The sequence below is a fragment of the Corythoichthys intestinalis genome, chromosome 22, assembly GCF_030265065.1.
Source record: "Corythoichthys intestinalis isolate RoL2023-P3 chromosome 22, ASM3026506v1, whole genome shotgun sequence".
In the NCBI taxonomy this organism is placed as follows: Eukaryota; Metazoa; Chordata; class Actinopteri; order Syngnathiformes; family Syngnathidae; genus Corythoichthys; species Corythoichthys intestinalis.
In genome coordinates, this window is record NC_080416.1 from 1,918,139 (window position 1) to 1,932,549 (window position 14,411).

At 37.4% G+C, this 14,411-nt stretch overlaps 2 protein-coding genes across 2 annotated transcripts in view; one reads left to right on the forward strand and one right to left on the reverse strand.

Moving 5' to 3' along the window:
- ppt2b (palmitoyl-protein thioesterase 2b) overlaps window positions 1-14,411 on the reverse strand; it is a 230,658-nt gene that overhangs the window by 166,025 nt on the left and 50,222 nt on the right. The window lies entirely within an intron of this gene.
- Window positions 200-10,799, forward strand: clic1 (chloride intracellular channel 1). The gene is made up of 7 exons (XM_057827398.1): window positions 200-338; window positions 567-617; window positions 4,860-4,969; window positions 5,078-5,203; window positions 5,268-5,374; window positions 5,552-5,733; window positions 7,452-10,799. The coding sequence occupies exons 2-7, from the start codon at window positions 576-578 to the stop codon at window positions 7,611-7,613; spliced, it is 729 nt and encodes a 242-aa protein (XP_057683381.1). The 5' UTR covers window positions 200-338; window positions 567-575; the 3' UTR covers window positions 7,614-10,799.

Below are 14,411 nucleotides of genomic sequence, written 5' to 3' on the forward strand. Positions count from 1 at the left end.
TTGGTGATTCTAGCCACCTTTGGGTATATGCATTTGGAATAAGATTTGTTTTTCCTGTCAGATTTTCTCACACAACAAAAACTAGTCGGTTTGACGTTTTGTCAACCCGCTTAACCGGTTTTTCCTACGTGTTTCCTCGTATCCTACGAATTCAATTCGGACTGAATGACTTCTACTCGCTTGTGTGAGAAAGATTCCCTCCCTTCTTGTGTGTATTTTTTCCCCCATTGTGCGGTGAGCTTGTCGGGGCCGTTTTGGCCTCCAGGAAATGGTGCCACCACTGGGAGGAGAAACTAGCAAGAGCAACAGGCGTCAGCAGCTTCGAGCAGCACGTCAAGGTAACGCCACACACTCGGAAATAACACTTTTGCCACCTTTTAAAAGTCGTTAAGACACAAGAATGATGTCTCTAAACATTCCAGCCAGTTGGGCAAATTCCTACAATGTTATTTCGTGGTTTTTCGTCTCGGGACTTCGTTAGCGGAAGATGGGCTTGGCTCTCACGGTTTCGAAATATTCTCCTCCTTTGTTGAAATGTAACATTTTAGCATTCTCCTCCTTGACAGGAAAGGAAAATGAGCGACTCCAGTCAGCCCAAATTGGAACTTTTCGTCAAGGTAAGGACGATATTTTTGTTCGGACTAGCACACACTGTGACGTAGGTCCGCTGCGTCACGACGGTGATTCATTTTTGTGATTAAAATGGATATTTACGCGAATTTGTAGGTTAGCAAAATAAAGCAGGGGTGTATTTAATGTCTCTCAAAAAGCCTCTGTTGACTCACTGGTTAGATAAACCAAGTAATCTTATTAAAAGCACATTAACATTAGACCTGAATCTATATTTAGTCGCTCAACACGCGTGTTATATAGTAATCACATTTTACTGTTTCATAAAAAACAGTTTAACACTAAAGCGTTATGAAGTTTCATAATGATTCCTCTGTATGAATGTGCTACACCCTGTATTTTTTCCTCTCAGCAGAAGAAAGATGCTGTTGTAACTTTAGTGACTAATACTTCCACTTCAATTTCCTTGTACCTCAATGTGGAAGTTTCAGTTATTATTTGTCTTAAATTCTAGCAGAAAGAACAGTAGTGTAAAAGTAAAAGTAGTCGTGCAAAAAATGTACTCAAATACAAGTAAAGTATTCAGTGGAAAGTAATGAGTAAAATTGTGAGTAAATGCTTATATTTTTGTTGGATTTTTTTTTTTTTTTTTTTTTTCAAACAATGGTATTTTTCCTCTGAGCACAAAGTTATCTATATGGACTGTTATTATAATTATACTGTACAATAACTTATTACATAACCACATTAAGCCAAAGAAATACAAACTGACAACAACAAAAAACAAATATATAAATGCAGCATTATTCGTCCAAAGAGCATGACTGCCCTCTGGTGGAGAAAGTAGTTCCTAGTTTGAATAGTGAAGTTCCTTCATAACATAACATGACTATTTTGAAATTAAAAGGATCATATCTCCGCTTTTCCGTGGTCAATCGGTGCCAAATAAAAACTGGGAGAGAGGTTAAAATCTGCTTTCGAAAAATGTTGAGGGCGTCGCTCTATATCAAATACTTCATTTTTTACGGCGCTTTAAAGGCACCAAATGATTACAAAAGCTAGCGTGAAGCTAGAACGGCAAGCTTGCGTCTAATTGGTAGAATTCAGTCATGTGATTAGTTTTGCGACGTCTTATTGGTGAATTCGTTAGAGCTTCCCCGGTAATACAGCAGGCACGTCTCTCTTTTGGTATCGCCGGCAAAAAAAATTAAAAATAAATCTGATATGTAGAATAAAGAAAAAAATGTAACGACTGTTGTGTAGCCCAAAGTAGAGTAAGAGTAGCGTTTTTCCTTCTTAAATCTACTCAAGTAAACGTAAAAAATATAGCTTAGTAAAACTACTCTTTGAAGTAAATTTTTCTCAAAAAGTTACTCAAATAAATGTAACTGAATACATGTAACGCGTTACTACCCATTCAATAGATGATGGATTTTCATATCTGAGCTCTGTTGTTTTAGTATATTTTTTGTTTTGGTGTAAAGTACTCCGGCTTCCTACTATTCTCCAATTTTAGGTTCATCAATCGTACTTAAAATCATAGGCGGAGTTTGACTTTTAGGGCAGGGGGGCACAACATGTTGATGACCCCGAAACGCAGTGTCAGCAATAAAATTAACTTACAAGAATATTTATAATAATAAGTTGACAATGAGTGTTTTTTTGTTCACAATCATTCTTGTAGGGAATTCTAAATCAGGCTGCTTAGGCAATACTTTTAGCCAAGATTGTCATCCATTGAATATGGTACCCCCGTCGGTGTCGTGCCAATGTAGTTACCCCAGTCAAAAACTGTATCCCCTGGGCGGAGCCATATGGAGGTAGATTTGTGTCTTTATTATTCAATCCAAAAAAAGTTGCTTCAATTAAAAAAAAAAAAGTTGCTGCAATCAAAAAAATGCAAAAATAAATTTGAAACTCAGAATAATGCATGTGAAAGCTATTTTTCTTTGATTTATTATGATTATATATATATATATATATATATATATTATTTTTATTTATTTATTTTTTTGATTGAAGTAATGTTAATTTGTGTTTGGGCCACATTTTGGCTAGGATGTTTTTGTCTTTATTATTCAATCAAAAATAAGTTGCTTCAAAAAAATATATTTTCAAAAAGAAAAATCACTTCAATTAAAAAAAAAAAAAAAAAGATTTCAATCGCAGAAAACGTTTTTTGAATGCGAAAAAATATTTTTGATTGAAAATTTTCCATTTAACACTTGATTTTTCATGGAAAAAGTTTTCTTTGATTGAAGCAATCCTTTTTGTGTTCGGGTCATATTATGGGTAGGACATTTGTGTCTAAATCATTCAATCCCCCCAAAAAGTTGCTTCAATCAAAGAAAAAAATCATTTGAAAAATAAAATTGCCCTCCCCTATTTTTTTTAATTATATGCAAAGCAAATGAGCGTCTAAGGTGCTAGTCACATGAGCTGTTCGAAAAATAATTTTGACCCATTATAAAAATGTATTTTGTTGTTCATTTCATTCATTTTTGTTGCAGTTTTATTGTTTTACAACTTTTATATATAAAGGAAAGTCATTTTCATGCAATGACACTTTCCGGCCACCGGGGGGGGGGGCTAGCCCCCCCCTTAAAATCCGCTTATGCTTAAAATGTGAGTGTGAATGGTTTTTTGGCTTAAGATTGACTGGTGCTCAGTTGAGGGGAGTACATGCATTGCCTGTTTTCCTCAGTCAGCAGAAATAGACTCCGGTTCATCTGTGACGCTAATACGGATTATAATAAGGATAAGCAGTTATAGATGGGGGAAATATTATGGTGACCTAAGCTGCAACAGAAAGACAAAACAAAGTATTTCAATTTTGGTCACTTTGAGCAATTACTTGACATTTTCTTAAAAATATATATATAAAAAGAGAGTTTCAATATCCCCTGCAAATACCCACACTTCCCTCAAAACACTTTTGCATTTAATAATTATTCCCATTCAGGGCTTTTTTGGGCTCTTATAATAACTTATAATTCCCTTTTATAGGGAACTCGTTTTACTCATTGCCTACCATTGACAGCGCTAAACGTCCAATCCATTTGGACTGGGAGAGGCAAAGAAAGTTGTGCATTCACAGCCAGTTTTTATGAATGGCGTACCGCACAAATGCTATTTTTGGACCGTGACATCGCCATCATAACGCGGAAGTTTATTAACGTTTATTGGGAGACTAAAACATAACGACACGAATGCCAGTTTTTGTCTGACGAGACGAAAATGCACCATAGTTTTTGTCACATGTTCACAATGTGTGTCTGGTTATGTCACCCATGTGACGTGCTGCCCCCCCCCCCACACCATTTCACCCGATAGTGTCCTCTCCAGTCTTCCCATATTCTGAGATACACACGCTAAGATTAGTCATCTTTTCTTGGCAAGAAGAGAGAATATGCAATGTTGTTTTAGCCTTTAAAGGTCCGTGCTGAGTGATCATCACACACTAAATGTACCTCGTCGCGTTAGCATCGCATTCACGTTTGCGTTAGCATCAGGCTATTGCTAACGGCGAGCGTCCTCTAAAACTATGCTGAGTGATCATCACACACTAAATGTAACTCCTAGCATTAGCATAGCATTCACGTTCGCATTAGCATCAGGCTATTGCTAACGGCGAGCGTACTCTTAAACTTTTTTTTTTACAGTTCGTGGCATCCTGGTGGGTATAAAATATATATATATTTTTTTCATTTTACAGACATTTTTTTTTTTTTTAATTAAATGTCGACTAAAAATGTCGACTAAAACTAGACGAAATTAATCATCTTTTCTTGGCAAGAAGAGAGAATATGCAATGTTGCTTTAGCCTTTAAAGGTCCGTGCTGAGTGATCAGCACACACTAAATGTACCTCGTAGCGTTAGCATCAGGCTATTGCTAACGGCGAGAGTCCTCTTAAACTAGGCTGAGTGATCATCACACACTAAATGTAAATCGTAGCATTAGCATAGTATTCATGCTCGCATCAGCATCAGGCTATTGCTAGCGGCGAGCGTACTCTTAAACTCTGACTTTTTTTTACATTTCGTGGCATCCTGGTGGGTATAATGGTGGGTATAATTTTTATTTTTATTTTTTTTTTCATTTTACGACTAAAATTAGACGAAATTAGTAGAGTTTTCGTCAATAAAAACTAGATGAAGACACACATTTTCAGATGACTAAGACTATTTAGTATTGTCATCCAAAAGACTAAAACGAAAATTAAAACGGCTGCCAAAAACAAAACTGCGCGGTAGTGTATAAAACATTATTTAAATATTGTTATTGCAGGCCGGGAGTGATGGCCAGAGTATTGGCAACTGTCCCTTCTCTCAGCGTCTCTTCATGGTGTTGTGGCTAAAAGGAGTCACGTTTGATGTTACCACAGTGGACATGAAGAGGTAGGAATCCACTCTTGAACGCAACTCACACGTATTCAACAAACTTCGGATTATAATGAAAAACAACAGGGCCGCGTTCCTCACTTCCTTTTTGTCATCCGCCGAAAGAAAGCCGGAGATCTTGAAGGACCTGGCTCCGGGCGCCCAGCCGCCTTTCCTCTTGTACGGCAACGAAGTGAAAACTGACACCAACAAGATCGAGGAGTTCCTGGAGGATTCTCTCTGCCCCCCAAGGTAGTCCGAACATTCATTACTGCTGTTGTTGTTCTTTTTCTCGAAACTCTCTTATGCCACTCAGGTATCCTCGTCTGGCAGCTCGTAACCCCGAGTCCAATACAGCGGGGATGGATGTCTTCTCAAAGTTCTCGGCTTACATCAAGAACTCCAACCCTCAGACAAATGAAAGTGAGTTCGATAAAATCCTCAAAGGAAAAAAAATCCTGTTTCATGCAGGAGGAAGAAATGAGTGACATTATTAAACTTCTTCTGTACTACGATATGCATTCAACAAAACAATGTTAAGTCCATTATATTTTGCTGAAATGACCCCCCCCCCCCCCTTTCCATTTTGTCGACACACAGATCTGGAGAAAGGGCTTCTGAAAGCTCTCAAGAAACTAGACGACTACCTCGGCTCTCCACTTCCTGACGAAATCGACGAAAATAGCGCGGATGAAGTCACTTCCTCCTCCCGCCCCTTCCTGGACGGCCAAGAACTTACACTTGCCGATTGCAACTTGCTTCCAAAGCTCCACATTGTCAAGGTAATCAATCTTTACGTTTTTAGTGCTTCATTTATTATTTATAGTCAGAATACACACCATATTACCTGTCTTTAGCGCATTCATTTCCACAAAAGATAACCAACCGCTTTAGTACCAGCCATTTTGGCGGATTTGGACGGACCATTTAAAGCAGATCTTTTTTGTGAAACAAAACACATCAATCATAATAGTACTTTGTTAATTAGGGCTGTCAAACAATTAAAATTTTTAAACGAGTTAATTACAGCAAAAAAATCAATTAATCGTAATTAATCGCAATTCAAACCATCTCTAAAATATGCCATATTTTTCTGTAAATTATTGTTGGAATGGAAAGATAAGACACAAGATGGATATATACATTCAACATACAGTACGTACTGTATTTGTTTATTATAACAATAAATCAACAAGATGGCATTAACATTAACATTCTGTTAAAGCCATCCATGGATAGAAAGACTTGTAGTTCTTAAAAGATAAATGTTAGTACAAGTTATAGAAATTGTATATTAAAACCCCTCTTAATGTTTTTGTTTTAATAAAGTTTGTAAAATTTTCAATCAAAAAATACACTAGTAGCTCGCCATTGTTGCTGTCAATAATAATTATGGTGCTGAAACCCATAAAATCAGTCTCACCCAAGTGCCAGCTGAGGGCGGCAAAACACCAAAAACCACAAGTAACAAGTGGAAATGACACTTTGCTGTCATTTTAATCTGTTTGAGCGGGGCATGTGCGTTAAATGCGTCAAATATTTTAACGAGATTAATTTTAAAAAATTAATTAACGCCCGTTAACGCAATAATTTTGACAGCCCTAATACACATATATATGTACTAGGGCTGTCAAACGATTAAAATTTTTAATCGGGTTAAGTACAACTTAAAAATTAATTAATCGTAATTAATAGCAATTCAAACCATCTCTAAAATATGCCATATTTTTCTGTAAATGATATATATATTCTGTAAAATGTTGGAATGGAAAGATGATACACAAGATGGATATATACATTCAACATACGGTACATAAGGACTGTATTTGTTTATTATAACAATAAATCAACAAGATGGCATTAACATTATTAACATTCTGTTAAAGTGATCCACGGATAGAAAGACTTGTAGTTCTTAAAAGATAAATGTTAGTACAAGTTATAGAAATTTTATATTAAAACCCCTCTTAATTTTCAATCAAAAAACTAGTAGCCCGCCATTGTTGATCTCAATAATTACTTACACAATGCTCATGGGTGCTGAAGCCTATAAAATCAGTCGCACCCAAGTGCCAGCAGAGGGCGGCAAAACTCCATAAAACACAATTAACAAGTAGGCATTTCACTCTACTGACATTTAAATCTGTCTGAGCGGGACATGTGCGTTAATTGCGTCAAATATTTTAACGTGATTAATTAAAAAAATTAATTACCGCCCGTTAACGAGATCATTTTGACAGCCCTAATATATATATACATATACACACGTAGATATGAAGCTTGCCTTCAGTGTCCGGCGAGGCCAAAATCAACAAAACAGAAGCCCCACCCACTAATCATGAAAAATAATCACATGAGGAGAAAACGAGTCAACAGAAATGGCAGCTTACCCCTACTGCTTCGTGCTCAATTTACGATGTGTAACAGAAACCCGTAAATGACGCTAACAAAAAGAGCTCACCAGTATTAACTTTCCTAAACACAATTTTTTTTCTTCTAGGTTGTGTGTTTAAAGTACCGTAAATTCAGCATCCCTCAAGCTCTGTCCCACCTGTGGCGGTACCTGAACGCAGCGTACGCCCGAGAGGAGTTTGCCTCCACCTGCCCCATCGATGACGAGATCCACATGGCTTATTCTTCTGTGGCCAAATTTCTCAAGTAGGGCTTCGTGCGGGGGTGGGATCTAGTTAGATTGATGTACTATGAAGGATTAGCGTTCAACAAAACAATGTCAGGCCCGTTAGCAAGAAAGTTCGAAATTTTATTGTCCAGAGATGGGAGATACTGTATTTTTATGAAGTATAAATTGCACCTGTGTACAAGTCGCACCAGCCAAAAAACCGCTAATTCAAGAAGGGGGAAAGAATAAAAAAGCTTCATCGCACTCGAGTACAACTAAAATTTTATTAGAGACAAAGGAATCTTACATTATGTAGAACAGCAGGCTAAATAGGCTTCTGTTAATGTAAAAGGCAAAACGTTCTTGATTTAAAATGTTTATTCATAGCAGGGGTGACAATTCATTTATATTTTTAGGGGGGATTATACACACACAAAGTGGCCAAGTCACAAGAAAACCTAAAAAGCAAATTGAGCTTCAATGACAAGCTTTTATTTAGTAGGCACAGAGCATATTATTTGCCGTACTACCCTCCGACGCAACAAGGACTGTTACACTTTTAAGCTAAAAGATTTTTTACCGTTGTAGCACACAAACGAGCTCATTTAGAGGACGCCAACAGGAAACCGTTATCTGGAATCTATTGTAACAGTTTCCTTTCAAGCATCTGTGAACGACTAGTTGACGTAAACCTTTGTTTTCTTCAGTCTGTCATGGACGGACTATTTTTTGTTTATCATACTGTAGTTCCAATTTACCAAGGAGTGTCAGGGCAATGTATGTGGAAGAAAACATTTTTGTCCAGTCATGTGATTCTGCTATGAATTTAAATACACGCTTGTTCTAAATTTGTTCATTTTCCTGTTAGAGCCTAATGCTCCTTTTCTAAGAACTGAATTTGACAGTCACATGTTATTCATACTGGAGGAAAGTTACAGGAAGTTAACAGTGTTGCAACCATAGTGGGTCATTTTAACTAAGTAGAAATACAGTGGGGCAAATAAGTATTTAGTCAACCACTAATTGTGCAAAGTCTCTTACTTGAAAATATTAGAGGCCTGTAATTGTCAACATGGGTAAACCTCAACTATGAGAGACAGAATGTGGAAAAAAATACCAGAAAATCCCAATGTTTGATTTTTAAAGAATTTATTTGCAAATCATGGTGGAAAATAAGTATTTGGTCAATACCAAAAGTTCATCTCAATATTTTGTTATGTAACCTTTGTTGGCAATAACGGAGGCCAAACGTTTTCTGTAACTCTTCACAAGCTTGTCACACAGTTCTTGGTATTTTGGCCCATTCCTCCATGCAAATCTCCTCTAGAGCAGTGATGTTTTGGGGCTGTCGTTGGGCAACATGGGCTTTCAACTCCCTCCACAGATTTTCTATGGGGTTGAGATCTGGAGACTGGCTAGGCCACTCTAAGACCTTGAAATGCTTCTTACGAAGCCACTCCTCTGTTGCCCTGGCTGTGTGTTTGGGATCATTGTCATGCTGAAAGACCTAGCCACGTCTCATCTTCAATGCCCTTGCTGATGGAAGGAGATTTTTTGCTCAAAATCTCTCGATACATGGCCCCATTCATTCTTTCCTTTACACAGATCAGTTGTCCGGGTCCCTTTGCAGAAAAACAGCCCCATAGCATGATGTTTCCACCCCCATGCTTCACAGTGGGTATGGTGCAATTCAGTATTCTTTCTCCTCCAAGCAGGAGAACCTGGGTTTCAACTAGGGCTGCAGCTATCGAATATTTTAGTAATCGAGTAATCGACTGAAAATTCTATCGATTAATCGAGTAATCGGATAAAACAAATATATTTTTAGGTGAAGAGCAATTATAAATATACATGAGAAAACAAGACATTTCATCTAATCTTGAACCATTTTCAGTCAATCAATGTCTTTTTTTTCGATGTTTATTGTTGAAAACAGCAAACAGTTGCATCTCAGACGTAACTAGAATTAAAAAAAAAAGACTAATTCACTGCTTTCACTCAAAAAAACCTTTAGATCTTTATATATATACCTAAAAATGCTGTTACGCTTGATAACACACATCACTTAAAAGTTAGGATTTTTTTCCCACGTGTTTCAATTGAATTTCTCCTTGTGTCAAGCCATTTTTAAGTTCTAGTCAAGTTTTAAGTTAGTCTAAACTGTAAGTCCTGATAGGATTTTGAGTTTTTGCAGTGTTCAAAATAAATGTATGATACAGGCTGTATTGGAGCACATTAGGGACCAGTGCTACTTGGTGTTTTATCCAGCAATGACTACTGAGCTAAAATGGATAGTTAGCAGGATTAAGTTTTTATTTTACACCCTCATCACTCCACAATGCTATGTTATGTTAAAGCCTGTATGTAAGACACGTTAGCCACGCATCGACAGTGGTCATAATTAATTGAAACCTAGCCCTCCGCAGGGCTAATGTTACGTGAGCTAGTAGCGACAGTAACGTTAATCTTATTTATTAGCGCTTAGCGCTCTACTGCTTTAAGATGGCGGCTGTTTACTAACGCTGCCCAGAGGCGGCCGAGTCTGTCATTTCACATCTAGTTCAACATACATGTGGTCTCTATGAGACTTATCAGGCGCTACCTGTACCAACGCAGCATCGTGCGGGCTAGTATTTAGCAACGTCGGCGTCGTTTACGGCGGCTGTCGGCTGCAGTAAATTTTTTTTTTTTTCCCTTCTTCCTCTCCGCATGTGACAGCGCGTTGTCCCGCATTAAAAGTAGTCCGAGCAAAACGTGATGCTTAGAGCTGTCAAAATAAACGATAACTCGAGGTGAATAAAATTACTCGGATCAGTTTTTAAACTCGAGTTACTCGGGTTGCTCGAGTACTCGTTTCAACTCTAGTTTCAACAAAAAAGTTCTATTTTAGTTTCATCTGACCATAACACATTCTCCCAGTCCTCTTCTGGATCATCCAAATGCTCTCTAGCGAACTGCAGACGGGCCAGGACGTGTACTTTCTTCAGCAGGGGGACACGTCTGGCAGCGCAGGATTTTAGTCCCCGGCGACGCAATGTGTTACTGATTAGCCTTTGTTACTGTGGTCCCAGCTCTCTGTAGGTCATTCACTAGGTCCCCCCGTGTGGTTCTGGGATTTTTGCTCACCGTTCTTGTTATCATTTTGACGCCACTGGGTGAGGAGGGTGTTGAAAGTCCATATTGCCCAACGACAGCCCCAAAACATCACTGCTCTAGAGGAGATCTGCATGGAGGAATGGGCCAAAATACCAGCAACAGTGTGTGAAAAGCTTGTGAAGAGTTACAGAAAACGTTTGGCCTCCGTTATTGCCAACAAAGGTTACATAACAAAGTATTGAGATGAACTTTTGATATTGACCAAATACTTACTTTTAGACTTTTCAAGTGGGAGAACTTGCACAATTAGTGGTTGACTAAATACTTATTTGCCCCACTGTATGTTTATGCAAAAAATGCGAACTTACAGAGGTTAAGCTTTATGCTCGTGATGAGCGATTTTATCAATTGAAGGTAAATAAACATTGAAAAGGGACTCACACAAGATGCACTATGTATTTCAGTCACTGTTTGATACCCTTCTGTTTAGATCTCACTGATGGAAAAGAACTTAATGAAGAATTTAGTTTGTTTGTTCCAAGTTCAAAACCAACCGAAAAGTGACTTTAGAGTTAACACAACTAGGTAGAATCATGCGCCTTGTTAAGATGTTGTGGCTTTTTAGTTACTTGATGATTCATGAACTGCAATTCAAATGCCATTTCATGAAATTCTTTAAGACTCGAACATACTGTAAGTGTCAGTCCACCAGATGAGGTTATTCAAGCCACCAAAGTGCAATTAGAACTTTTTTTTGTACACTTTTAACATGGCAAATGTGTCTATTGTCATAGTTTAGGATTTACTGTCAAGTTCAATACAGTTTCAGGGACCTAACTCATTCAAATGTTAAGTTTTGTTTTATAACTCACCTTTTTTGTCTCATTACAATGTTTTTTTTTCAGCCTGTTACTTTAAAACTGTTTTTGCCCTTTTCCACGCTTGTGTAAACAAATTAACATTCTGTCCACAGGAAAAGTGGCCATGAAGAAAATATTGAAATAATAAGTGGATAATCAACTGTTCATTCCATGTTGACTTTTTTTTTTTATCACTTCCAAACTTTTATTTCCGTTGTCTCTTTAAAAATGTGACCAATAAAGTTTTCTTCAGAAATGATAAGTCTTTAAGTCTACATATGCAATTAGTATCTACAGTTTTCCTTGCTAACGCTTGCTCACTTAGGACTTAAAAGTGGTGAAGAGCATTTGACATACAGGTACTACCCAAAAATATCAGCTAATTTGACAATTAATGACATCTTTCATGAGCATTCTTTACTGCCCATGATAGTCTCATGTCATAATTATGACAGTCTTATAACCCCTCCCTCCCCGTCAAATCAAGTGTTACCTATTAACTAGGGCTGTCAAAATTATCGCGTTAAATATTTGACGCAATTAACGGACATGCCCCGCTCAAACAGATTAAAATGACAGCAGTGTAATGACCGCTTGTTACTTGTTTTTTGGTGTTTGGCGCCCTCTGCTGGCGCTTGTGTCCAAATGATTTTATGGGTTTGGGGAGTGAGAATGGTGTAATTATTGACAACAATGGCGAGCTGCTAGTTTATTTTTTTGATAAATTTTTTTACAAATTTTAATAAAACGAAAACATTAAGAGGGGTTTTAATATAAAATTTCTCTAACTTGTACTAACATTTATCTTTTAAGAACTACAAGTCTTTCTATCCATGGATCGCTTTAAGAGAATGTTAATAATGTTCATGCCATCTTGTTGATTTATTGTTATAATAAACAAATACAGTACTTATGTACCGTATGTTGAATGTATATATCCGTCTTGTGTCTTATCTTTCCATTCCAACAATAATTTACAGAAAAATATGGCATATTTTATAGATGGTTTGAATTGCGATTAATCACGATGAATTAATTTTTAAGCTGTAATTAACTCGACTAAAATTTTAATCGTTTGACAGCCCAACTATTAACCCAAATAAATGAAAAGATAAGCCGTGCTGGACTATAAACCACGAGATTCAAAATGAGGGGGAAAAAAGTAGCGGCTTATTGTCCGAAAATTACGGTATATCATTTTAAACAAATTTTAATATTTATGAAGCTGTATAGAGGTGAAAAGGAAGCTTTTCATGGACGCTTACAGTTATGAATTTGCAACTCTAAAACCAGTTTAAAAAACTGACAAAATACAATTTTGGTAACAAATGGCAGACTGGGCCACATAATAGACAAAAACATCTTTCTGCTATAAATGAACTATTTCAGGTTTCATCGTTTAGGTTGGTTTGATGAGGATCACCCTTTTGGCGTGTAACAACAGAATTCTCAGGACATCACGAAGGTGAGCATATGTAATAGGCATAGCACAGCTCCTCCCCACTTGCTAGTAAGTGGCAACGCCCCGTTACACAAATTGTGATTGCAGCACACGTTGGTGTAGTTGAAATAAAGGCCGCTGGCGTATTTCTGACCACTCACGCCGCACTGGGAGGGAACAGCGCAGCTCTTTTCATACAGGGTGATTTGAAGCGCACCTACGGATGAAAAAGCGGAAAACCTCTTTAACGTTATCAAAACATCCATCATCTTGTTAATTATACCTAAGATGCTAAGTTTATGGCAATTAGAAGATCTAATGTGGACCAGACAAGTTTATTTTGGCCAAATGAGTTAACGCAATGGCTGCGATTGACGGCATTCGTTCCTACGCTGGCGACGTAACCTGAGTTTCCGCGCAAGTCAGAATTAACCCTTTAAGTACCACTAAATACCCTGTAAATCTCAAAATAACTATTCAAAAACATGCCTTATACATTATATTAATACAATAAAGTAAATTTAAAAACGCGACCGGCAACAAAATGGCGGACGAAACACTGTTACGCAAGAAAAAAAAAAACGACTGCAAAAGTATGTGATTTTGTATGTACTGTATGACTGAGCTACAATGTGCCTGTCAGGCGGAATATTGGACACTCCTGAATTAACCCTTAGATGCATAAGTGGGTCAAAAATGACCCGGTGAGGTTGTTTTCTTGAAATATCTTCGGAATGAAAAATTGTTATCAATTCATATTCCGGGTATACCTCAAAAACATGTTTTTGATATAATGCCATTCAAATTTTTGATGAACTTTTTATACATTTGAAGAAATAGTCATTTTTGTATTACTACCTTATGCTTCCACAAGTGGGTCAAAAATGACCCACATGCATTTTCTATGGAATCCAATTGGAATTTTTCATTATCATCAACTTTGGCTGTCAGGAATAAATTTACCGTGGACCACACAGACTAGGTATGTAAAAAGTGACATCCCTTAAGAAGATGATTTTACACCGCAAGAGCTGATACGTGTACCGTAAGTATTATGTCCATATAGTATTTTGTGTGTGTGTCTTTCATGACTATTATTTATCAACAAATTAACCTACTTCATGACTAGCTAGCTAAGGCTAGGTTCATACCGCAGGTCCTAATGCACGATTCTGATTTTTTGTCATATCTGTTTTTTTTTGGCGTACCCGTTCAGACTGCCTTTGTCCATTAAGCCTGTTCAAGTATCACACATGCGCTCTAATTCGCAGTACGAGATGCGCTGAGCAAACTGGCCCGCAGGAGCATTGGAGCAGAGAGAAAACCGAGCATTGTCAAGCTTATTCTCAACCCATTTTATTTTTTTATGACTGTTGTCAAGCCCGCTCCTTCCACAAAATCCGCGTTCAACCTAGGCGCTAATGCTAATACACAGCTGCACTG